The sequence below is a fragment of the Chamaea fasciata genome, unplaced genomic scaffold (assembly GCF_029207755.1).
Source record: "Chamaea fasciata isolate MVZ Bird 193981 ecotype frontalis unplaced genomic scaffold, bChaFas1.0.hap1 SCAF_3, whole genome shotgun sequence".
Taxonomy (NCBI): Eukaryota; Metazoa; Chordata; class Aves; order Passeriformes; family Sylviidae; genus Chamaea; species Chamaea fasciata.
In genome coordinates this window covers 51,995,923-52,020,777 of record NW_027094088.1, presented here as the reverse complement: position 1 = coordinate 52,020,777, position 24,855 = coordinate 51,995,923, and the positions used below count along the sequence as shown (strand labels likewise).

Below are 24,855 nucleotides of genomic sequence, written 5' to 3'. Positions count from 1 at the left end.
AACCACCCCCTGCTGTATGCGAGGATTGTGCTGACTGACTGGGTTAATGCCTTGGCACTTCGGTTCTTGCTCTGCGCATGGCAAGAAAGAGGAAGATAAGGGAATGTGCTGACAAGCATTTCATCATTTGCCCGGTGATAGGATCTTTGGCCCCTGTCTGGGTTAGGCAGCTTGAGACCCGTGGTGAAAAACCTCCACTTCCTGACTTGGCTGTGCCAGATAAAACCCAATCTGTTTTCACTGTGTCACTAACTCCTGCCGCTAGCACTGGTGGCATGAGCGATACTTCCCACCATACTGACTTCCCATCTCTTATCAGGCTCCTGGACCCACAGATTCACTCTGAAATGCTCCCAGAAACAAGGGAGGACTTTAACTCCTCCTTTATCTACACAGATGCAATTAAGGAGCATAACTGACAAAGGTGATCTTATAATGTGGATCACCATCAGACGTGGGTGAAGGACCTGCCTTCAGATTTTTTTTTTCCTTGACCAATTAAATACAGCACGAAATTTTTCTCTGAATCACCACTAAATTTAAGATTCCAGGGGCTGTAACAGAATTGAAATTTACACTTTGATGAGCTCCTGAGAATTGATTAAACTGATCTGAGGACATGGAAATGTGACTACAGACCCCAATGCACTTTACTGATGGATTACCAAAAGGACAAATATTCATTCTGGCATTACCTACAGTCACGGTAATTTTGTGATAACATCAGCATGGGGCATAATGCAGAAATAATGCAGTAAGAATTACAGATGTCCTCAAGGCTTTATTAAAATAAATGTTTTCCACATTCTGAATAAAACTAAATATGCTTGCACAGTAGTCAAAACTTAAAATATTTATTGACTCTTACGTAATTAGAAGTCTACTAATGACACAAGAAGGTGAAAACTCCTACGAGGATGCTGCCCGTCTCCTCAAATGTTCAAGTATTCAAAACTCTGAAAGTCCAGTGCTGACAAGACACTCAAAAACTACACTGGAAAGTAATTATGCCAACTGCAATCTGCATTTAAGGTCACTGAGAAAACTCCAGTTCTGCTTCTGAGTTACCATAGAGAGTGCAGAAAACTCCAAAAGACAATATTGAAACATCAGACATTTTATCATGACAGCAGAAAAGCAAAAAAGCAAGGGGGGGGACTAAGGTGAACATTTTTGTGAGGTTACAAACACCTGAAGCAACCTGATTTTTCCTTTTCATACTGAACTGCTGCTTCTTTATGTCAGATAAATTGAACCCATTGTGACAGAACAAACACCAAGACAATTTTTTAGTCACAGCAGAAGTACTGTCATATTCCAAGAAGTGCAGTTTCCAAAGGGTCTGCTCATTTCCCAGATTTTTTAACCAAAAGAGATTCTACAGGCCAATGATTAAGAAAGACCTATAGATATTACGGCAGTTTGGAAATTATATAATGTATTTCTCAGGCTCAGGGTAGGATCCCTGTAGATTTAAACCAGTTCTGGCAGATATTACTATACATTCCCAGGGACTGGGATTTCCCAGTCTTCCTTGACATCTAATTCACTGCTATCTAAACCTTTTGATGAGAAGTCCTCCCCTCATTCATCTTGCTGTAATTTAGGCCCATTTTTTTTTTCCCTTTCAACTGCCTGAAAAGATCAGTCTATCCCTTCCCACTGCACCTACCTGCTTAAATATTATGAGTTCTTATGCATTGCCTCTTCTGCCTATTATAGACCAAAAAAACCTTAGTTCTTTCTGTCTGCCTTCGCTAGTCATGTTTTCGAGAACTCTGTTCACTCCATTTGTTCTCTTCTGGGCTCTCTGAAACCAATGAAATGTACATACAAACAAAAAGTTAGGAACATCTGAGTCTCCCACAAGAGCAGATTTAACTAATTCTGTTTAAAACACCCCCATTCTAACATCTTAGCTCCGCTGCAGCCCTTTCACTGGAAGATCAGCAAGCTATTTACAAGGGAAGCGAGACACACTCATCACAAGGAAACTGAGGCACAGCTAAATGACCCACGCAAGACCATCAGGGACATCTACCCCAGAAAGGAATGGAACCCTGACCAGTTACTAACTGAGCTGTGCAGTAACTTCACCCTGATCCACAACACACAACCTGAAGCCAGAGTGCCCAAACCCTTATGGCTACTGAGATTTTAACTAAAGGACATGTTATATTTTTATCAATTTTTTCTGTTCGTGATTTCTTTCTGTTTCAAGCGTCACAATCCTTCCATTGAGTCCTGTGAGGTATCAGACCTATACTTTTGGATTGCGCTCCACTTGTGCACCTGCTTGTCAGTACCTTACCAATTTATGGTTCAACATTCATTTCACAGACCATCCCGCTCCTGTTTTAAGTTTTCTGCTGTGTAATCCCTTTCTTAAGCTTTGTTTCTGAAAGCAGGCCCAGTACTGTAGTTTTCCTCAAACTAAACTATAAAATTATTACTTTTGCATTTTTCCATGTTCCACTGTGACTTCTATCTTTATCCTTATGAATAGCCCCTTAAATAATCATAAAACCTGGACCTGATGATCTTAATCCCTTGCTTACAATGTAACCTCCTCTGGGCAAAGCTTAATAAGCACCAATAGCTTTCTAAGCTTACAGCTCACTAGACAATCTGGATGAATGTCAGGCTTTTATGAGATTTCTACTGTAAATTCAGTCAAGCTTAAGCTGCCAGAGAGATTATGAATATCATATGAATCCACAGCCAAAGTGACCAATAACTTTTAAGAACGTGGGGAAAAAAATGCAGGAGCAGCAGTGTTTCCTGCTTTGATTGTCTTGCTCTATTAGAAAAGGCAGATAAAAAGACTCCATTTTGCAGCATAGCCTATACTTTCATACCAGCATAAAAAGAAATATGAACCCTGAGGGTCTACAGGCAAGTACTGCCAAATGACAGGTTCCTGTAAAGGTAAATGTCTCATTTTCATTTCAGTCAAGTATTAACAGCAGACTACCTATCATCTCTTTCACTGCTGAACAGCAAACCATCTATTGAACCTGGGCAATTCCAGTGTACTCTATTTATCTACTTATCATTCAGGCAGACAGGGAAATATCTTTTCCATTTATTGAAAGTTTTTAAGATTTCAAATCTATTCCTGTGGAGACAAGAAATGAAAAGCCCCCACAAGGGATGCACTTGAGACTGGAACTTTTACCAGTCCAATGGCACCGATCATTTTACTGCTGAAGAGGTTAGCCAGGGGCATATGTAATTTTATAGAAGTGTATTTTGGAGTTTGGCACAGGGCGTTTGACCTTACTTGTTCAGCACCAGCACTGCTAGCCATGGTGTGCTGCAATAAGCTGAACGCACGGATGAGTTTGTGGTTGGTTTTCTCTGTCCTCACAGCACACTGGCTGGGACCCTCTGGCTCATGGGGCTTAGGCTGCTGTGTCACCTGCACTTTCAGTTACCAACTACCTGTTATGAAGAGAAATTAGAAATATAGGATATAGCAATAAGGATAATAACTTTGGTGCCCTAATGTTCTAGTCACCAGGTAACAGCACACAGATGTAAATTAGAGGAGGCTTTGCTGATTTACTTTGTGCTAAGAAGGGCAGCTGCATGGCCCAAGATCAAGTATGGACCAGGAACACAGGGACACAAAAGCCACCAGCCAATGGAGCCACAAGTGGGAGCAGATCCTAAATGTGCTCCTGGCTACAGTTTAATGGAAATGGAAAACACCTATTAAAGTGACATGAATATGGAAAGTGCTACTGCACAGTGACAACATTGTTTTGTCTCTTAAAAAAGAAAAAAAGTGTAGGCTTTAAAAATTAAAAAGCACTTTTTTAAAAAAGAAAAACATTACCAAAGAAGTTAGAAGCCCTTTCTATATATAAACAACGCTTTTTCCAAAGGCAAGCCTGTCAAAGCAAAACTACGCATCTGATACAGAATTAGCTGGGCACCGCAAGCTGCTCCAAAATTTTCATATGCTCCAGAATAAACTCCAGACATCTTTTTTTCCAGCAAAGCAGCTGGATCTCCTAAAATACTTTGCACTTTAGTGGTTAGGACAAGACATTTACTAAATGAAATCTCCCATTCATATATTTAAAGAAAACAGTCACAATGTTACATTACGCTGTGCTGAAGTGTCACTACAGATCAAGATGATGTAAAGTTAAAACTGATGGTTCTTTACAGTGTACAGTTATCTTACATATAACTTGCACATACTTTGCTGAGGAATGTTTCTATTATTTGAGTCATAAAAGCTTTTAAAAATAATGAGCACACTGCAGGTATTTTACAACTTTGAACTACACTGAAGGGTTATTAAATACACAATCTGCAGGCACAAACAGTACTGTGGAAAATGGAAGAACTACATGATTACCCACAGAATTTCAACAACCGGAAGAAATTCAAGAGGCAGGCATTAATAAGGTAACTGCAAAGAAAGAAGAAAATGAAAGAATTCAAAGAAGAAATTCAAGGGAAAATCGTAACAATTAATAACAGCAAAACTTTAAAAAATGGCAAAAAGAAGATTCAGCAGTACCAGAACACAGGACCCAAGCTATAAAATTACGAATAGTGATCACAGTGCATCACTTTCATCAAAGTGTTATAATGTACATAATTCAGCCATACATAAGCATAGTCATCAGTCATTAAAACTTTGGCTCCTAGATCATTTATTTATGCAAGAAGATAAATTGCTGACTTACCTGCTTGCTGCATGCATATATATATGCATGTGGTAAACAAGCAGAGACAGTGCTGTAGTTTCCATTTCCAGTGACAGCACCACATTTCACTCACATGTGACATCCTGTGGGAAAAAAGAAAAGCAACCAAGAACTCAGGGAGTTTTACAAGACAAGAAAATGAGGAAGACTCTGTTGTTAGTCAAACTAGTAACTTGCAGTAAGTGAAATAGTGAAAAAAATAGTGAAAATTAGGGATGGCCCTAGTATTGCTTAAACGGAGACAAAAGTCTGCTAAAAAGGGTCAGAAATTATATTGTCTGGTTCTTAGCAGACAGAAGAATGGAAGACTGGTCAGCACTGGGCTTCTAAGCAGACAGATCTGGGTGGTATTTTAGTAAAAGAAACAAGATGCACAGTGTAAAAGAGTTAAGTTGTAGGGTTTTTTTGAAATATGAAATTTTACACATTCAAGCACATTTATTCTATTTAACTATACATAATATATTTTATTAACTAAATAAAGATGGTATACGATAATTTGCCTCCGCCCTTAACTAGGCTTTCCATTTTTCAGTTCTAATGTTTTGACAGCTATGATACTTTCTGCTGACTTTTATCAAAATCCTGAAACTTTCCTTGCCAAAATCTAGGAGCTCATCTGTGCTGCCAGAGAAGTCAGGGACATCCTGATTATTTAATAAAATAAATGCAGTTATAGAAAAGTCTCTTATCAGTTACAGCTTGAAGTTAAAGTTTCCTTTCCCTTAAAGCCTAGAGGATATTTAACGGCTAAACCAAAATGTTTCCTCCACTGTGGGCAGAACAGGAAGCAAAACTCCTAATAAATTTATTCAGACCTTTAACCATGCACCCAAAATGAATGGTGCTCCACTACATTCATGTCTCATTTTATTCAACAAGTTAGAAGCAAGCACAAGCAAGTAACGAGTAACGAAATAAAACACACATTATTTAAACCAACTCCTTCCTCTCCTATTTGGTGATGATAACTGGCTTTTGTTCGGTAACATATTATCTACCCATACTGAGGTAGATAAGGACAAAACTTTTCCTTCTGCTCCACATATATTGCTGTGAACCCACCAGCAAAAGCTGGGGGCAAATATAAAACCTTTTCCAGTGCAAGCTTCTGTTTATTCCCAAAGTGGAAACCAATGCAGCAAGATAAACCATTGTAAAGGAACAAGTAATATTTCAGCTTTAAAAATGGTAATTCATCAAAGCACTCCTGTGGGCTAGGTGCCAAAGGGCCCAGGTAAATGGCACTTCAGCAGACTGCTTCGATCAGTTAGATTTCCCTTGAGTGCAGTGTTACACAGCACGGGTATCTGATTACAAAAGGAGTTCAGCTCTTTGTGGGTAGTTGTATCAAATTAGGAATCTGAAGCAGATTTATTTTTTCTGAGATATTGTAAAGTCAAACTTAACAAGTGTTGAAGACAAGTTCAGAAAACATGAGGCTCTGAAATACAAGAATCTCTTTGATGAAGCCAGACATACAAAATAACTGGATTATCAAACAATAGAATTATTGTTCTTCAAATCAGTGATCCAAAAATCCCCATTAAAATCTCAGACAACAGAAAGCTGAGGTTTTGGAACTGTTAGTTTCCAATGTGTATAATTAATAAGTCCACGATACCTTTAATATTAATTTAGAAAACTGAATTTGAACAGAAGTCCTTTGAAGACATGAAAACAGTTACATACACACGCAAGCACATTTGACATGCATATATACTCACAGAGTGGGGGAATGGAAGTGTTGGGGCTAACAGCACGACACACCAGAGATACAAAATAATTTTCCTGTTCCTACAGAGGAGTTTGCAGGTACTAATGAGTTACATGGCATCCTGCTGCTCAATCTACCAGTGCAAACCTGTAGAAGTGGTTGCATTACAGGTTTTTGTTGCTGGCTTGTTTAGAGCAAGCGCAGTTAACAGTTATCAGACTAGGAAACAAAAAATTATTTAATAATTCAGAATAAATCTGTGTTGATTTTCATCAAACTGATAAATTTTCTATATCATCACTTTTGATATCTCTGTGAGCTCAGACAAAGTTTTTGCTCAGTTAGTAACTGGAGAATCCAAGACACCACATTTGAGATACTCAAGGAAAAATTACATGACAAGCTTCTGCTGCTTAGGTTTGGTGTGAATGTATCCAGCCACATTTCCTCTAATGTCTTTTTGAAAAAACATGAAATTCTACATTAGTCTGAAAGAGATATTTGATTTGGCCAATTTCTATTTGTTACTGTTTACTTGCATTGAGGTAATGCTTACAAGCCAATACTCCGAGATACTCCAGGGTGATAGTTTATAATCTGCTTCCTCATCCTCACCCATGCAAAAAGTCCTAGCCAAGAAAGATTTCAAGAACACGGATAAGCAACAACAGAGCAGAGCATAAACAAGTGCTAACAGTAAGACAGAAAGGAGTAGCTATAAAGACTTCTCCCCAGAGTAAAAAGGTAAATAATTACATAATTGCAATTAAAAAATACACTATTCCCCACCAAAATAAATAAACAAAACAAATATATAAAAAAATTGGCAAACTGTCTTCTCCACTTACGCTCCCCACCGTTGAAGGACAAAACAATCCTCTTTATACTACACCATCTCAGTTGACAAGAAAAAGGTTTATCAAACTCTGACAAGAATGAGCACAGAAGCTCATGCTACCAAAACACTCCACTAATGTGGACACCATGAGTCAGATCTGTTTCTTTTGGAGAGGATTGTTGAAGAACTGCTTTACAAAGCAAAACCACTAGCTGAGTGCTATAAATTAGCAAGGAAATCAGTTATTTATGTGATCCTAGGATCTTGCAGAGACAAAAAGTCAAAATTCAGAAAGCTGACTTCTCACAGCCTTACACTCCGATGCATAACACTCCTGTTCACACAAGAAGTTGTCAGGGATGGAAGTCAGATAACACACTGCCAACAAAAAGGCCTCTTCCACAAGAAAATCCATTCCTGATCTTTTTATATTTTTGACATATCAGACAATTATGATAAGGTGTTGTAATAACTGATAAAAATCTTCCCAGGTTTTAAAAAACACAACCAATTTGCAGATGTTATTCACCGCTTAGTAGCCACCATATTTATTTTAAGGTTCTTTTTCTCGGTTACTGGTGTTAACCAACGTTTAGAAGTGAATACAAGCAGCACATGAATAATTCAATAGAAAAATCAACAAACAGTTCTGGGCTTGTTTGTAGCTTATCACGGAATGATATGGTCCCCTGAAAGCACTGATTTGATGGCCCAAGAGACCCCTTTGGTCTTGTGTTCTTATTTTAAATGGTATTAAAAAGATGTGTTCTGTCATTTAATAATCTTTAACAGCACAGGGAATGGATACCAGAACAGCAATGTAGTAGAACACACCATGAGTTTCGGGAAGCAAAGGGATGGACCCTGTAACAAAGAGATGGATCTGTAACAAAGATCTCAGAAGAGATATGGATTATTTCAGGCTTTGTCTTTGGTCACATAAAAACTGGTGAACACTGTTCATAGTGAGTTTTGTTCTATATTTTGTGTCAGTTTAAATGAAAAAGCCCTATTCTGTCCCTAGCTGGTAACACACTAGATGCTCTGAAGAAATCACTCTAGATTATCACAGAACCAAAACATTCCCAACGGATTCGGGAATTACTAGGGCACCTATGACAGGAGTACGTCTACTACAGATGGACATAGCCTAAAACCAGCAGTGCCTCTCAACTTTTGGGGGATTTTTGAGGGTTCTGGCCTTCTGTGGAGTCTGATTTTTCTGAGGTGTGAAGTACTAATTTTTCTATGGACTTGCATTTGCCATTGTAGACACTGTGTGACATGACCAGCTATGCACTCTAGCTACCAATTCAGTCCACTCTAGTCCACAGCTACTTTCATTGCCTATAACATAGGGAGACAATGAGCTTATTCACAATTCATTCCAGAAGAGCAAAATAGACATGTAAATTATCTAAACCATAAATGGATAGTAACTTGACACAGTTCAAGATGGAATTACTGGGAGTTTTGCTACATCCAACTACTAAATCTTTTACTCTACATGCCGGCAGCCAGGTAGCAGACAAAACAGCATCGCTTTTTAGGGAATATACAGCTCTGCAGGACAACATACACAAAATGTGAGTAACGCTTGAGTATTTCATTTGAAGACTGTACCAGCCCAAAACATGCAATACAAATTCGAATAGACCATCTTCTGTGCTGAAAACTTAAGTCAAAAGCTCCCTGGAGCAGGATGTGAATTCTGCCTCAGGCACACTGACGTGACTTTCTTTGGTCTTTGATATGTCTAAAGCTATTAAGGAAAAATGTTGCTGACGCTTTAAAATGAAAAGAAAGATAACATCAATTTCACAATTTTTTTTCTCACATAGATTGTAAACAAAAATATATTAAGCTTAATCACTCCCAAGTGGAACTGCAAGTGAAAGATGATTGCAACTCACAGTTTAGTTCCCTCAGATTAATAAAGAAGTTGATTTTAACTTTGAAATCATTGCTTTAAACTGTAGTACATTAAAGTCTTGAAAGATTAATTACACAATACCCCTTAAAACTTTCATTTTTTAAGCGCTAGTTGTTCCGAATTATTCTTACAGCCAACTTTGAAAACACCCTCATGCTCATCAAAAGAGATGAAAAAAAAAAAAAAAAAGACACCGCCTTTTAATTTAAACAGTATCAGCCCTATCAGATCCATCTAAGTCTCTCGGCTTTACTTTCAAAGGGAACTTTTCCCAGTTGCAGGCAACAAATCTGCTGGCTGTTTCCAACCCGGCAGCACCGCAACACTAAATCTTTAGGAACTCCTGATTTCTGCCTTAACTTGACGGCGCGGTGTGAGAACCCCTTGCCCTTTTCACTTGTACCGATTCCCTCGGGTGCGTCCCCAGGCTCTCGCTCCTGGCTGTGAACGCACCGGCGGAACGCCTAACTCCAAACCTCAGTAGCTCGCCTTACCTTCGGCGAGGGACAGTCAGTAAAGGAGAAATCTCCAGGGGAAGGCGCCCGGAGGTCAGGGCACTGTCCGGCCCGGGGCTGGTGAGCCCGGCAGGAGGGGGAGCCCCAGCCCGCCCCTCGCCCCCCGAGGGTGGCGGAGCCCCGCGCTGCCCCCGCTCCCTGCACTGCCGAGAGTGGCGGCGAGGCTTTGTGAAGTCCGCCCTGCCCTCCCTCTCCCTTCCCCTACTTTTTCCCTACTTGTGCTGGCACCTCACCTGGAAGGCTGCCTGTAGTGCCAGGGCTCCTCGACGTGAGCGGCCGCGGTCCCGAGCCGAGAGGCCGGGGCCGGGCGGATGCGGGGGCACCGCCGCCCAGGGCAGGCGGCCAGCGGGGCCAAGTGTTTCGCTACTTGTCCGCAAGCACGGGAAAATCCAGCAGAGCGGTCCTAAGGCCGGCGTTAGGGTGCCCTGGAAAGGCAGCGGCCGCCCGGGAACCGACAGGGCAGCCGCCGACGGACACGGAGCCCGGACGGGGCAGAGCCCTGCCAGCCCTGCCCTCCGAGCTCCCGGCCTGAAACTTCCCAGTTTCCCCATTCTTTCAGCCCTACCTACCTGCACGGCTCAGCCCTGACATTACTCACCACCTCCCGTGGGTGGTGGGGAAGCCCTGCCGATCCGCCCGGGGTTCCTCGCCCCTCGGTACAGCCCGCGGGGCTCTCCGCGCTCCCCCAGCGCCCCGGGCGGCAGCCGCAGCCCTGGCCCCGGAGCCCGGAGAAGAGACTTACATGGTGACATTACGGGGCGGCTCTCCTCCGGGTCTCAGCAACCATCCTCCCGCGCTGCCGATCGCTCTGCCTCTGGCCCGCTGCTTCGCCGGCTCCTCGCTAAGGTCATCGCTCCTTGCCCACCTCTCTTCCCCGCCCGCGCCGATCCGCTCCTCCTCCGCCGCGATGCTTCTCCCACCCCGCGCCGCGGCGGGACCTGCCTCTCTCCCTTTGCACAAGTCGGGGAAACTTCGGTGCGGAGGGAAGCCGCCCCGCCCGCTCCCCGCGCCCCGCAGTCAGGTGGCGGCCCCGCGGGCTGGCCCGGCCCACCGCGCTCCGGGGGCAGGACGGGGCCCGGCCGGCCGGGGGCCCCGCCGAGGAGCTGCTCCACGGCCCTGGGGCGCCGCTCTGGGGACAGGGGTGCCCACCCGCCCCACGCCCGGAAAGGCGCTCCCCGGGCGGCACCTTCCAGGCTGGCGGCGACCCGGCTCACTGGTTAGGGGAACGGGTGTGCAGTCCCCAAGCACCCCTCGGGCTGATAGCCGCAGGCCCAAAGCCACCCGCAGAGGACACGGGCCACCTCTGAGAAGATTCCATCGTGGAGACACTGCCCTTGCCGGTCACAGCGCCCTGAGCGTGTGGCGCCTCGCAGCATCCCGGTGGCAGCAGGGCCCAGGGGTCAAGCACAGCGTGCACGCTGCGCATTGCAGAGCGGAGCGCACATAACCCCACCTGCCCGCCTCAAGAAAACACACTGTCCCACTGTGTCCCAGAGCTGCTGGCACAGCCTCCAAGGCGCTGGAAGTGTGTCAGTTTCCTTTGAAGCACAGAACATGCTAGGGACACAAGATAGGTAGGTGGAGGTGATGCGGCTCTGACCCACTTTAAAGCGTGGAAGGCGGTGTGCTGCTCCCACAGAATGATGGCCCACACCTCACTCCTGGGTAGCGTTCTTGGAGGATGGTAGTTTGCATCATTTGCTAATGATCCTGAGCTGCTTTGCTCAATTAAAATCTGTAGGACATGGGACTGCTCTACAGCTAGGTAGGAAAGCATTGAAATGATAGAAAGAGGAAAAACAAAAAGTCATTAGAGAAATCCAAAATTTTCACAGTACTTCATGGGTCTGAGCAGGCAGGGTTAGAAAGGATGGGGAAATAAAAGACCTGGCACAGTGAATCATTCAATGAAGTTATCAGCATGCAATGACAGATAAAAGCACACAGTTCCCATTAAAAAAATCAATATTTTTTAATTAACTTTATGCTGAACATTAATATTCACTTATTCTGGTCAATTTTTATTCTCTGTCCTTAAAACCAGTAAATCCATAGGCTTGATTTCATTGTAAATTCCTGGCACTGAACATGGATGCAAGAACTGCTGGGACTGGGTTAGCTAAATCTACATGGGCAATGGTGCAGGCTGGGACAGCATCAGCCTACAGGTTCTTGCTACTGAGTTTACTGTACACCTGGAGATTATTGCATTTTCCTCATGCGCACAGCAAAGTCTGTTTCTAGAATGCACTGGACTCACTGTACATGAGCTCAGTATCTCCTGGCCATATTAAATCCACCTGATATGAGATGTACACAGTAAATCAAGAACATCTGGAAGAAATCAATCTCCCATTCATGCCCAGATTTGTGATACATGTGTAGTGTTTATCTCCTGGCAATGTTGGAAACTTGCATCTTCTTTCCCTTCTTGGAAGGCATTAAAGGTGACTGTAATTCCAGAACCTTGCAGTCAAACTAGAAAAAAAAAAAAAGAAAAAAAAAAGAAAAAAAAAAAGAGAGAGAGAGAGATTTTTGCCTGTCATGTTTTTGTTCAGCTATTTCTTGGTTAATTCTCCTGTTCTGATTTTGCTGTCATATATTGTTGCAAACATCAATTTGCTTACCCCTCCACAGCAGGAGCACTGCTGCTTCTGGATCCCAAACTAAACACTGCCCAGCAGGAAATGCTTGTGATGTCCAGTGGGTATAATGTGCAGAGCAGATTTTCTGGACAATGAAGTAGCATGTTTCTGAAGATGGTCTCAGAGCTGTGGAGCAGTGAAGGGAACCCAATTACTAATGAGAAAATGCTGATCATTATCTGGCAGCAGCTCACTGTGCCACATCTGCCTTTAATCAATAGTGAAACAACTTGGCATGGTGTGGGTAGTTGGAGAGGGCTGCATTTCTGTCTGCTGCTTAGCAAGAGTGAGAGTTTCTCTGTAGATCACAGTGATTTTAAGATCTCTGTCTCAGCATGAGAAACCGCAGGCTACGTTACAACACCCAACTCAGGTTAACATTGCAGCCTGTCTTTTGCACAATGTGATTAAGGGGGGGAAAAAAATACAGAAGTCTGGGAAGCAGTGCTATAACCAGAAGGGTTCTATATATTGACATCTAGTGAGCGACACCCACAGAAAGTCAAGCAGCTCTTTTTATTCTTTTCTTACCACATCTGTGGTCACAATGTTGCTTTACATTTATTTTTATTTCTCCTTAGGCAAGTGGGGTCTGAATGTTCTTAGGTACAGGGGTAGCATATTCTTCAAATATTGCGGAGTGTTTCATGAATATTCTGAGATGATTAGTGAAATATTTTGCATGAGTTTGTAGGGCTCTATTTTTATGGCTTTGTTCACATATTTCTGTAATCTTATGGCAAGGATGATTTCCTTACATTTTGTGTAACTTTGCATCAACTCCTTTAAATATCTTGTAAGAATGTTAAAGAATGCTTCACAAAATAATAGTATGAAATATCGTATTGATGTCTGGATACTTCATTTTAGTATTTGAGACACACGATTTTTTAATGAACTTGTGTTTTGAAAGTCTCTTTTATATTAATTGCGTTTAGGAAAATCTGTGTTTATTTTCTAGAGAAGGGCAAATACTGAAACTTTATTGGCTGCAATAGTGTGAAAGAGAAGACAACCTGAAACAATGAAAAGGAAGCTGAAAATATTAGTGCATTAAAAGTGCCATAAGCTCATGAAGAAAATTCAAGGTCATATGCATTCTCAAAAATTCCAAGGGCAACAAAACTGGATTTGCATTCTACAACTGTTCCTGGCTTTGGTCATTCTCATATCTTGAAGAAAACATGTTACATACCCACTGCTGAGTCTGAAAGTTCAAATGTGAGCTCCAAAATTCTGGTTTTGAGGGTAGAGGTTTGGGCATGGGTCTAAAAGGTGAAGTAGCAGAATTAATTGTTACCAACAATTCACATCAATTTAAAGGATTCAAGAATTCAAATCAATCCAATAATTACTTCATACTTTTGACATATAGCTCTGTTTCATGATGCTTTTACATAAACTGATCTCATAAATTACATAAAGTAATCTTTATAATACATAAATCTTTGCACCTTTTCCTTTTTGAGAATCTTTTGTCCCTCTAGAGACTACTTAACTAGCTCCCAGAATTCAAGCACGAATCACTTGTTTTCCCCTCTCTGGGTCACAGCTGAACCCATTTTTCACAGTCCAGAGGACAATCTGACCAAACCTCCTAGCTTTTCTACTTTCAGAAATTCTCTAAGTAGCTTATGTTTCCTTATTTTCCCTTATCTGAGAGAGTAAGGGCCTTACCTTTCTGTTTCATGTGTAAATGCAGCGCAAACAGGATCAGAAGTGTCTTTTTATTTAGTTCCTTCTTTTTTTTTTTTTTTTTTTTTTTTTTTTTTTTTTTTTTTTTTTTGGAGAGAGGTTTTCCCTTCAGATTTAAAATGCCATCCAGAGAGGGCTTGTTCTCATTAGTAAGATGCTGATGAGGTGTCAATTCAGTTTTCACTGTGGGCCATAATGCCATGGTTTCACCTAAGTGCTGGGCAGCAATGACTGGATGCTGGGTGACTGAACATGTTTTAGAGGCTGCTAACCCAGTAGATAGGGGGAAATGGCCCACAGTTTCTATGCTTAACCAAGTACCAAGCCAGCATGGTTTTCCAAGGACTTGGGAGACAAGGGAATTGCGAGGACTGTATCGACTAATGTTTGCAAGTGGTGAAACTGCCTATAAATTTTTGTACTGACCTATATATTCTTGAATTTAAGTTTTTGTCTCCTGAAAATAAGCATAAAGTGAATTGTGACTCTAATGTATTTCTACAATGCATGTGCAGGATTTCAGGGGCTAACATACACTCGTATGTTTATCTCATTTGGTACTTTTTCTATGTGCTCTCATGTGCATAAAACTTGGGCTATGAAATATTTCCTGTGGGGGAGGTTACCACCAGCTAAAATGCTGTGCTTTGTGCCAGATGAGATGGCTTTGGTGAAGTTCTGAGAGCATGGCACCCACTGCCCTCCATAAAATTCTGTAAAGTCTGTGACCTCCAACAAAGCAAGAGGCAGATCAGGCAGCAAATTAATTTGGATTGTTTCTACAAACTATTTCATGTCTTTGATCAGTGTCATGTTTTCTGAGCCCATTTCAACTCCTTACTGTTGATCAAACACTCTAGGGGTCCTGAACCTTAGCCTGCTGGGGTATGCTGCCACTGGTGTTTTTCCACACAATTCTGATCTGTGGGGGTGGGAGGGCATGCGAACTTTAATTTTTGTAAAGGGGAAGAGGAACCTCATAACTATTTTCTAGCTTCAGATGAATGAACTTGGGAGTGGTGCTCACTTTGCTTGGTGATGCACTCCTATTATAAAGGACTCTGTAGGATGGTGTTGTTATCAGTAAAGAAAAATCAGCAGCCTGAATCTGAGCTGGTGTCTGGTGTTCAAACAGCAAGATGAATGTGGTAAGAGTGAGCTTGTATAATCAGAGGTTATGCAAAGAGAATCTGTCATTTGTGGTGTGATACAAAGCACAGGGGGTAGAGGCTCAGTAGTGAAAAGTAGGGCTTTGACAAGAGATAATTAATCTCTCCCAAGTACACTTTGAACTTAATAGATACCAACCAACAGGGTAAAATAATTTATCTATCCAATTCTTTTGTCCAAAAATGTGCCTCAGTGGCTAAAAGCCATTTCAATGCTGAGTTCATCACCACCTAAACTTTCCCATCTCCTCAGCAGATCAAATCTGAAATAAGAGCTAGTTAGAGGAGGCTACACTGCTAGCTAGGGTTTCTCCCAGAGTGTTGGTACTGGGAAGAAACACACTGATAATTTTGTGGAAGAACATTTTCCTACCAAGATCTGTGTACAGCCTACTCATGAATGAACAAATACTTGACTGGAATAAATACTCGTCACATAAAGATTCTAAAATGGCACCAAATTTTACTTTTTCTCCACATATGTTGCTTCATGAATAACCAAATTCTAAGGAGCATCAGTTTTCAGCTAAGCAAGCTATATTTTTATGGTGCCAGCTGACTTGATTCATCTCTAATTCTAGAGTCTTGATCTTTTTTTCAGTCATGCCTTGGCCAGTTTGGAGAAGTTAAAAAAACATTCATTCTTAACCTATTTTTAGAACCCAACTTTTCCCTTAATTCAACTTCTGGGCAGGATTTCTCACTTCCGTTTTCTGTCCAGATGTTAAATATTTGGAACAACTGGAAGAAAAGCTGACCTCATGATATTTCCATCAGGTTCCACTAGTGGAACAACTGGAAACCTTATGAGGAAAGCCCTTCTCTAAGTGTTCAGACTATTTTTGCAGACTCAAGAGCTTAGGAAACTTTGGATAAGTTTTAAGTATTGAAATATTTGGATGCTTATCGGAACTGAAGCCAGAGGGAACTGCCTGAAGTTCATTCATCAGGTGTTACAATAATGGCACAAGTGGTTAAAAATCATAGGATCACATAGAAATTGAAACAATTGCATGTTAATCATAAGCAAATTGTTATTTCCCATGTCATGAAAAATAATATACTTCCATGCAGAATGGAAATTAGATGCTAAACACAAGTGCAAGATTAAATTAAAAGAAGGGTTCAAAGAGTTGAGTTGTAGGGTGAAAACAGAAAACGTACAAATATGTAAACCCATTCTAACTTTTAAGAAAACGAAAGAAAAAAATGAGCTAATACTTTTTGTGATTAACTAGCTATCCACAGCTCTTTTGAAACTTTTCACTGTGTTCAGGCTGAAACCGCAGGAATTTCACACCGACATTTTAAAACATTACTGCAAAGTAACTTTTTTTGAGATATGGGTAAAAGTCCTTGCAATTTCAGTTTTTAAGAAATTATACAGAAAACCCTACCAAACAAAACTACTCAATATTTTTTCAGTAGTATGTGAAAATTTGACCTGCTTTCAGAACTTGAATTGCATTTCCTGTGCATGTGCATCAGGATAAATAACAGAAGCATGTAGTATCTCTTCCACAAAAGGAGGAAGAAATGAGACAGTTTCTTGAGCCTGAAGAACATGATGGAGTGATACAAGTATCACTTTGTCTGACAGACTTCAGCTCCTCAAATTGGAATTATTAGGAGCTCTTTAAAAGCTGAACTAAGTAGGAGAGACTCCTGTGTGAATTCAGAGTAGTGATTAAATCCATGCTTTGGACTCTCAGGCCCCAGTCAATATGAGAACAGTTAATTTAAATTAAAAAGTGCTTTCCATTAAAAGAATGATCTGAGAAAAACAAAACAAACCCTGAACTTTTCAATGTACATTTTGAATTGCCCTCACCATTTTATCTGAATGGTTGATTACACAGTACCCTTGAGTGAATACATGGATTTACTGTAATGTTCCAAAAAGGGAGCTGAAAGACAGAGAGGTTAAGGGCCAAATTACAGAAAAGTACCCCCATAATAAGTGTCCAGCCTAAAAGTCTTGGGGTATTATTTTCCCTTGTGAATTTTGTGCTATATTTATAACAGTCCTGCATTTTTTTAAAAATGCATCCTGTAGAGCTCAGTCTTCCTCATAGTAAAGATTAATAGGGAAGTGGAAGTGCACCAGTAATGATTTTTTTTTCAATCTAAAACACTACAACAGCAGTAGGAACAAGTTTTTCATATCTTCCTTAAAATGGTTTTTGTCTGCCTTCAGCTCCTTTCCCATGCGTCAGTCCCCTTTTCTCACTGGTTGCAGATACTGCATGCAGTGAAGGGGCATCTCAAATTCTAAAAATAATTGTGGTTCTTGCAGGTGCACATATAGACTACTATTAGTGAACAGAGCTGGAACCTTGAGGAGGGCATGGTGAGAACTGAAAAGTTGTATCACAATATATATTGTTATATGGCTACTTAACCATGCCCAGCTTACTGAGCTCCACTTGAAACTGGATCACCCACCTCCAGAACCTCCAGTTAAGCCACCATACTCCAAGTTAACCTGACACACATACAACACCCTGCAACTATACAAATAAAAGCTGTGAGGGAAAACAGCTAATCTGAAACAGGTTTTGTTTACTCAATGGAATACCACTGAGATGAGCCAAAAGGAGCTCAGAATCACTAGGTTAATGTTTATTTGCCTCACCTAAACCTGAGCTCTTCCCTGTGTAGGAATCCACACCTCTGCTCACCTCCTGGATATTTCTTCTTTGTGTCTTCTCTTTTCCTTTCTCAGGCAGAATGTAGTTGAAACCAAAGGTAAAAGTCAGTGGAAAAACCCCAAAAAGCAAAGGCACAACCTCATTAAGAGAGTGCTACTGGAACAGGAGTATGTTTTTGTGATTGTGTGATTGTGGGGGATGAGAGCTATCAGCGGTTCCACAGACCAGCTGCAAAACAGGGAAAGGAAGTCAGCAGTGGAAAAACAGACACCAAAGCTTTATGGACCGCTTTAATTCAGAATTGTCATGGAAGACGTAGTCCAGCATCTGAACATGTTCAATTCATTGTGAAAGCTGAGCTAGATGCATGGTTTAGATTTCTTTTGAAACACTGCTGTGAGTCTCATCATAGAAACAAGACTTCATCCATATCTACTGCAATGTCAATGTTCAGGCCCCTGAATTTTCCACTTAGTGGGGGATAATTAAGACTATGTTTATAGGCCATTCTTTTTACTTGTCATAGCCCAAGTCACTCTTAATTTTCTTTTTGAAATATTGTAAATCCTGTGTGAAATTTTATGCATTTTCGTATGTTTTTACTCAATAGTAATACATAGTGAAGCATCATATAATATAGTCTCAGGAATTGAATTAATGTAATATTATAGTGTTATTTCTATGGGGCATGTGTTGGATGGTAATATTAATACTTTTTTCCTAAATTTAAGAGAGAGTGCATGAGAAAAAGAGTTGAGGATGTATTTCTTCATGAGGAATAGATAAGTCCTGGAAAATTTTGCGGGGAAGGGGAAAGAAATAAAGAATGTCTACTTCCCTAACTCAAAATTAGGGTTTGGCAAGACACAGGAAAATATGCAAAGATAAAAGAATATATTTTCCATTTAACCCTGTGTGAAATTTTGGTGTTTTATTCTTAAAATTATAATTTTTTCAAGCCCTCTTTTCCCCTTCTTTCTTTTCTACTGTTTTCCCCCACTTCCCTGCACCTTTCCCCTACAAATAGTTGATCTTCAATTAGAGATTCCAAAATAAAAGTTATTCAACTTCACTTTTTATTATGACCAACTTAGTGAAAAAATATGGCATAGCTTTTAAAGTATCAAATATCTGTATTTTGCATATGTTTTTAAAAATATTAAGATTAATATAAGTTTGAAAAAAACCAAAAAACCAAACAACAAAAACCTGAAAACACGAACTCCAAGCTTGTATTACCTAGGTATATTCAGTCATTTCCCTGAATTGTACCGAAACTTTCTAAACATCATAGAAAGAACAAACTGTATTCCAGAACAGTCAGTCAAAGCCTCTATGTGAGAGAGGAAAAAAAAGAAAAGAAAAAAGAAGAAAGAAGAAAACCCCTTACCATTAACTTATTTTTTAAGTGCTGTTTTTCCTTTGTTTGGGAAATATGGACCAGTCCTAGCCTCAGTAGAGGTGCCTCCTGCACTCTTTTCCTAGAACCTGGGGGCTGTTTACTTCCCTGAACATTCAGGATATGGGGCAGTATCGGGGATTATATGGATATACAAAATAATCCTGCCGGCTGTACCCCTGACTGCCAGGAGGGGTTTAAGTGCAGATGTAGCTGGCAGTGTAATCCTCCCCACACCACCACCCTCTCCCCAGCCCACAGGACAGCCCTCAACAGTGAAACAACTGGAGCAAGAGATGGTGGCTTTCCCAGAGCAAATTCCAGCCTGTGGCAAGAACTCACCCATTAATTACTGAAGTGAGGAGCAAGCTTTGCCCACAGATCAGGACACTGGAGGAGAGGACAGATCCCAGAGCACAGGAATTGGGGATGCTTCAGTATTCCCATGGCTTGCTTCGTTTTTCACATGTAAGGTCTGGACTTCACCAGAAATCATGAGAGCCGCTATTTCTTACATGCTCTAAATCTGGCATTATAGCACTTATTGAAGTTACTGTACTTCCAAGATAAAAAGAAATGGGCAAAATCTCTCTTAGTAATAGTAATTACTGATTACTTATATACACTCTTAATCTCTGAAATCTATTACAAGGAACAGTGACAGAGAGAAACCACTACAAATAATGTAAATTTATGTACAAGTATAAATATTCAAGATTCACAAAGATAAAGATGTTTGAACATCATTCCCATTTAACTTTCTTATTTTGCGATTTTAAATTATTTTCATTAGAAATAGGCAGTCATGAGAATGCAGAGGGTTAAACAACAAATTCAAAAGAAATGCCTTGTATGAAACTATCTGAACTTAGTTTAATAATCTTTTTCGGATAAGTCTCAAAGATTAATTAAAAAACATACAGTAATTCTTTTGAAGTTCACCATTTTCATCATGATATTGAAATGTCTACCTGCAGCTAACCTTTGTCTAATCTATCCTGAATGTATGTATTTATTTTTTCAGATTGAAAAGGGAATTCAGGCAGTTGAATGTTAGTGCTGCTTATTAATTTCACAACACTAGTATAGACAGTAATTTATTAAACTAGAGGTATTTGGCAAACCAGTTTTAGTTAATGACTCAGCAGCTCAAATATGTCCCTAAAGCAATGATCTCATATACAGGTTCTTTTATGTCCTAAGTTATTGGAGTCCAGCTCTCCATGACTTGGTTTTACCATCATCACGTCAGAGCTCCAAACATCTGCCTTGGGATCCCTATTTAAAGTCTCAGCAGAGAGGTGAGAGGGACTGCAGTAAGGGCCAACCTCTTTCCTGTGGGAAGCATATACCACTTACCTTAGGGACAACACACGTTAGCTCTATAGCTTGGGAAGGCACCAATGTCTGCCCCAAACTACTATGAAAAGGTCTGCAGTGATGGAATCCCACTTTCAACTAAACACCTTAGGACTTAGTATTTAGAGTAGTGTGCTAGAAATAATAATTGAGAGAGGGTGTTCTCTGGGCACTGCCCTTTCTCTCTTCTTGTGAAACATGCTTCCTCCCTGTTTCCTCTCTGCCCTTCCTCATGCCTTTTTGGATGAAAAAGAAAGTGGCACTATGTCCACAAACCTCACAGGGGCTTCCTAATCATCCTTCTTTCCCCTAAGCATGCAGCACTCCACCTCCACCTTCTCCTTGCTCAATAATAGGTAACTGGTTCCACCCTGCACTGGAATTTCCCACAGCATCTTAGCAATTAAGGCACATGTAAACAAAGGAGTGCAAATCCCGAACCACTGCTGAGGAAAATGGGTGAGTGTTGGCACAAGACAAACACCCAAGGGTGACTATGAAGATACAGAAAATCTAAGGAGGCAGGAATTTCATAAAGAAGATGCAGGGAAAATGGTAGAAGCACTGAAAATGAGTTGGTGGAAGAAGATTGGATTGATAAACCAAATAGGTACAGAAGAAGCATAGGCAGGGCCACATAATGGAGAGACAGTAAGTGGAAATACAGCTACAGGGTATTAAATGGTAGGCGACAATGTAGCGAGAAGAGAATGGAAGATGATTGAAGGAGGTACAGAAGGAGAACAATAAATTAAACTGGAAAACCAGAAAAAAAATAAAAAAGATTAAATAAGCATTAAGTTTATTAAAATTAAAATTATGAGACAAAATGTGTGTGAAAAAGATATGCAAAAATTTGGTCTTGAAGTTCATACACTGCAAGCAAGTATTTTTGGAATTATTTTAACAATGTAACTGAAAATGCACTTTTCAGACCACTGTTCAGTATCACACATTACGTGAGAATGTGTATGTAGAGATCATGCCCACTACACTAACTATTGTAAAGATGAACAGTCTAAATCATTAAAAGCCGTGAATTTACAATTATTACATTCTCCCTCCATTTCTCATTCCTTTCTTTTTTTCTCTATGAACTTGAATGCAGACTTCCACTAAGCTCATGAGGGAAATGGACCTGAATTTGCAGTAGTCTGCCTGGAATGGCTCCCAACACCACTTAGTTCCAAGACCTTAAACAGGGTTTTTGTAGTTTCCATAAATAGCCAACTCAGATTCAGAAAGGTCTGAACACCCCAAATTCATATGTAGTCAGTAAGAAGAGTGTCTATTAAGTTGCTCTCCATATTTTCCCCCTTTATCTTGTATCAGAAGAACTTCCTCTATCTTTAAAAACAATCTCCAGACAGAAACTGAGGCTGGGTTTTTTTCTGAGTTATAATAACTAAATAACTTTGTATTATTGACATAGACATTTCAAAAGACAAGAAGAATCATTATGATGTCTCCAGTGATGGTTATTGATGACAGTCTCTTGAAGCTGTAACATTGTTCTTAATTTCTTTACTCTCAGTAAAGTAATTTATCTGTTGGGGATTTTTTTTTCTGGCAGCTGTTAGTACTTAAGCTTCTCAAAGCACAGCTAAAAGAACATAATAGAATCTTAAGATGTCATCAGCTTAGCTGTAACATTGGATCTCAGGACAGGTTACTGATTTCAACCAGTACTTATATTGCAATCAGCAATGGAAATAATTTGAAACTGCTCTGCTTACACAAGCAGAGTGATTCCCCATGAGGTTAAGGGAAAGGTTCCCACTGACTTCAGCAGGCTTTGGACTAAACCGTGAATAAGGATCTGTGCAGGGTAAATACTGGTGACAGAATCTGGGGCTCTGCCAGATAAACACAGAAAGAGATGGGGAATTTCAGAATGCTTTGTTCCTGGAAGAGAGGAGACTTTCTATCCTTTGTTTTTTAGCTCTAATTATCCCCCATCCAATAAAAGGTCAGAAGGAAAAAACAGGATAAAAGACTGAATTTTCTTTTGCTCTCAAACGTTCAACAGAATGTGAGTACACTTGTGAGAAGCGTTTTGTTTTAAACACTCTACTAACAGTGACAACAATCAAAATATAGGAAGGTATGATCTAATAGGTGTTAGAACCCATGGATAATTCCTATAAACAAGGTTTTGGGTTAAATGTCAGTGTGTACACATCAGCATCTAATTTGTACTTGTTTGGAAATACTCTGACCATAAGTATTGGGACATCCTCTTCAATACAATATTCAATATTACCCCTCCCTTTTATCCATTTTTGGGAATATTAAGGGCCAAGGAATATCCCCTTATTGAATGCTCCATTTTAATGAGATTATAGTAAGACACCCTTCTAAAAGCTGATTTTGTGTGGTGACACAGAAAAAAAAATTCCAAATCATATTGATTAGTTTCTTTTAATTTTCCATTGGTTTTGAAGTTTTTGAATTATCTAAGTGTTAATGTTTTCTGAAATTGTTACTAAGAAAGGGCCAGCACCTTGAAAGCAATTTCTATACTAGACCAGAATTAAGCACACTGACTTACTTTCAAAAACATGGAGATGTGGCACTTCTGGAGATGGTCTAGTGATGAGCATGGCAGTGCTGGTTTAACAACTGAACTTGATCTTAGAGATCTTTTCCAGTCAAAATGATTTTATGATTCTATAGGCTGGATATGTATTGAAATAACCATATTAGGCATTCCAAACTCTTAAATTTTGTATTCTTTAGACCATCAATGAATTTTTCCCTTCAACCATTTTCTGCTCAAGCCAATTTTCAGGAAAAACTAGCACATGTGGACACTGTATTAAATTTAAATTTATTGTATTAATGTGATGTACTGGTGTCTGTAAGAATAACAAATAGATAATTTTTGCCAGAAAACCAGGTTTCAATAAAAATTGGTACAGGGAAGCAATGAAGTTGAAGACTGTGAATTTTCAGTGCAGAGAAAAGCATTTGTCCTTTTCTGAGCCGGAAAGCACATTCATCTTTCCCAGTGTCAGCAAATACATGCAATTTACACATTACTGTCTAAGCTTCTGAAAAAAATGTGGCCCTTGGGGCTTTCTTCTTCAGAAAATACAAAGTTAAGCTTCCCAACAACTTTTTTTTTTTTTTTTTTTTTTTTTTTTTTTTTTTTTTTTTGTGGGAATTACTTAAAAGCAGAAAGGAAGCACAATTAAAAAAATCCCTTGACTGTAACCCATTTGCCACACCCCAAGCCAGACTTAGCAGGAAAATAATTTGGTGGTACAGTAGGGTTGCCTTATCATGGCACGCCGAAAAAAAAGTCTCTACAATTAGATTATTAAAGCATGGGGCCACATTCAGTTCAATTTTAGTTAATAATGCAAAAGTAGTTGCAGGTGAGTTGGATGCCAGCTTTTGTATTCTACTTGATGAAATGAGACTTGATGACACTGCAGGTCTTCTAATTTGGGTTTCTTTTAGCATGGAATAGGTTTTTTTTTTTTTTATTTTAAACGCATAGTAGATTTGAATGCCTGAGCTTTTGGGTTTATTTTCCCTTGAGTTCCTTGGCAACTCACCAAGCCTTTTGTACTTGCTTTACATAAGAAAAAGCAAGACCATGTGAGTATTATATGTGTGCGTGTATAGGATATATGTAAATATATTTTGGTCATAACACACATTTTCTCTGAAGAGGAACTCTTTTGTACTAATTACTCATGCATATATATGTGTATGTGTGTATTGAGTAATAACTAATAATAAATAATTAATCCTTTGTCTGTTTAGGGACTGAAACTGAGAACTCATAGATGCACACTATAAAAGAAAGTGCTGTATTCTGAAAATAACGTGGAAAGACAATCATCTTGCTAATATGTGTGTTGCTCAAGTAAAATATTACCTTAATAAAGGAGCTAAGAATGCAATTGTGTCTGTATGGATGTAACTATATTCAAGTTTTTTTGCTCTAGCTTATGACAGAATTACTCACTTAAATTACAGATGTAATGAAGACTAGTCTTGCACAGCCCAGTGAGTAAAATTACCAAAACAATTGTTAAGATACGGAATCCAAGTGAGAATAACACTGTCTAACCAATAATCTATGTTCCTTCCACTAATGCTTTATTTATCCATCTCTCCTTGTATTTCAAGCTGCCTGAACCATGGAAAATGTAGAATGATTAAAATCATTCTTCTCACAGCCATGAAGCACTAA

General features: G+C 39.9%; 1 protein-coding gene and 1 long non-coding RNA gene across 7 annotated transcripts in view; both read right to left on the bottom strand.

The window, feature by feature from the left end:
• Nucleotides 1-10,705, bottom strand: part of ADGRG6 (adhesion G protein-coupled receptor G6) — a 111,700-nt gene extending 100,995 nt beyond the window's left edge. For all 6 annotated transcript variants that reach the window (XM_066178988.1, XM_066178991.1, XM_066178989.1 and 3 more), the window contains exons 1-2: nt 10,473-10,705; nt 4,707-4,810 (exon numbers count right to left, since the gene is read on the bottom strand). In XM_066178988.1, the coding sequence (XP_066035085.1) occupies nt 4,707-4,810; nt 10,473-10,474 (106 nt within the window). In that variant the 5' untranslated portion in view covers nt 10,475-10,705. The remainder of the gene's footprint in view (nt 1-4,706; nt 4,811-10,472) is intronic.
• A 901-nt stretch (nt 10,706-11,606) lies between these two features.
• On the bottom strand, nt 11,607-12,511 carry LOC136287718 (uncharacterized). Its single transcript, XR_010720280.1, has 2 exons — nt 12,358-12,511; nt 11,607-12,208 (listed from the first exon to the last, which is right to left on the bottom strand). It is a non-coding gene; the product is annotated as an uncharacterized lncRNA (long non-coding RNA).
• Between the last annotated feature and the right edge of the window lie 12,344 nt (nt 12,512-24,855).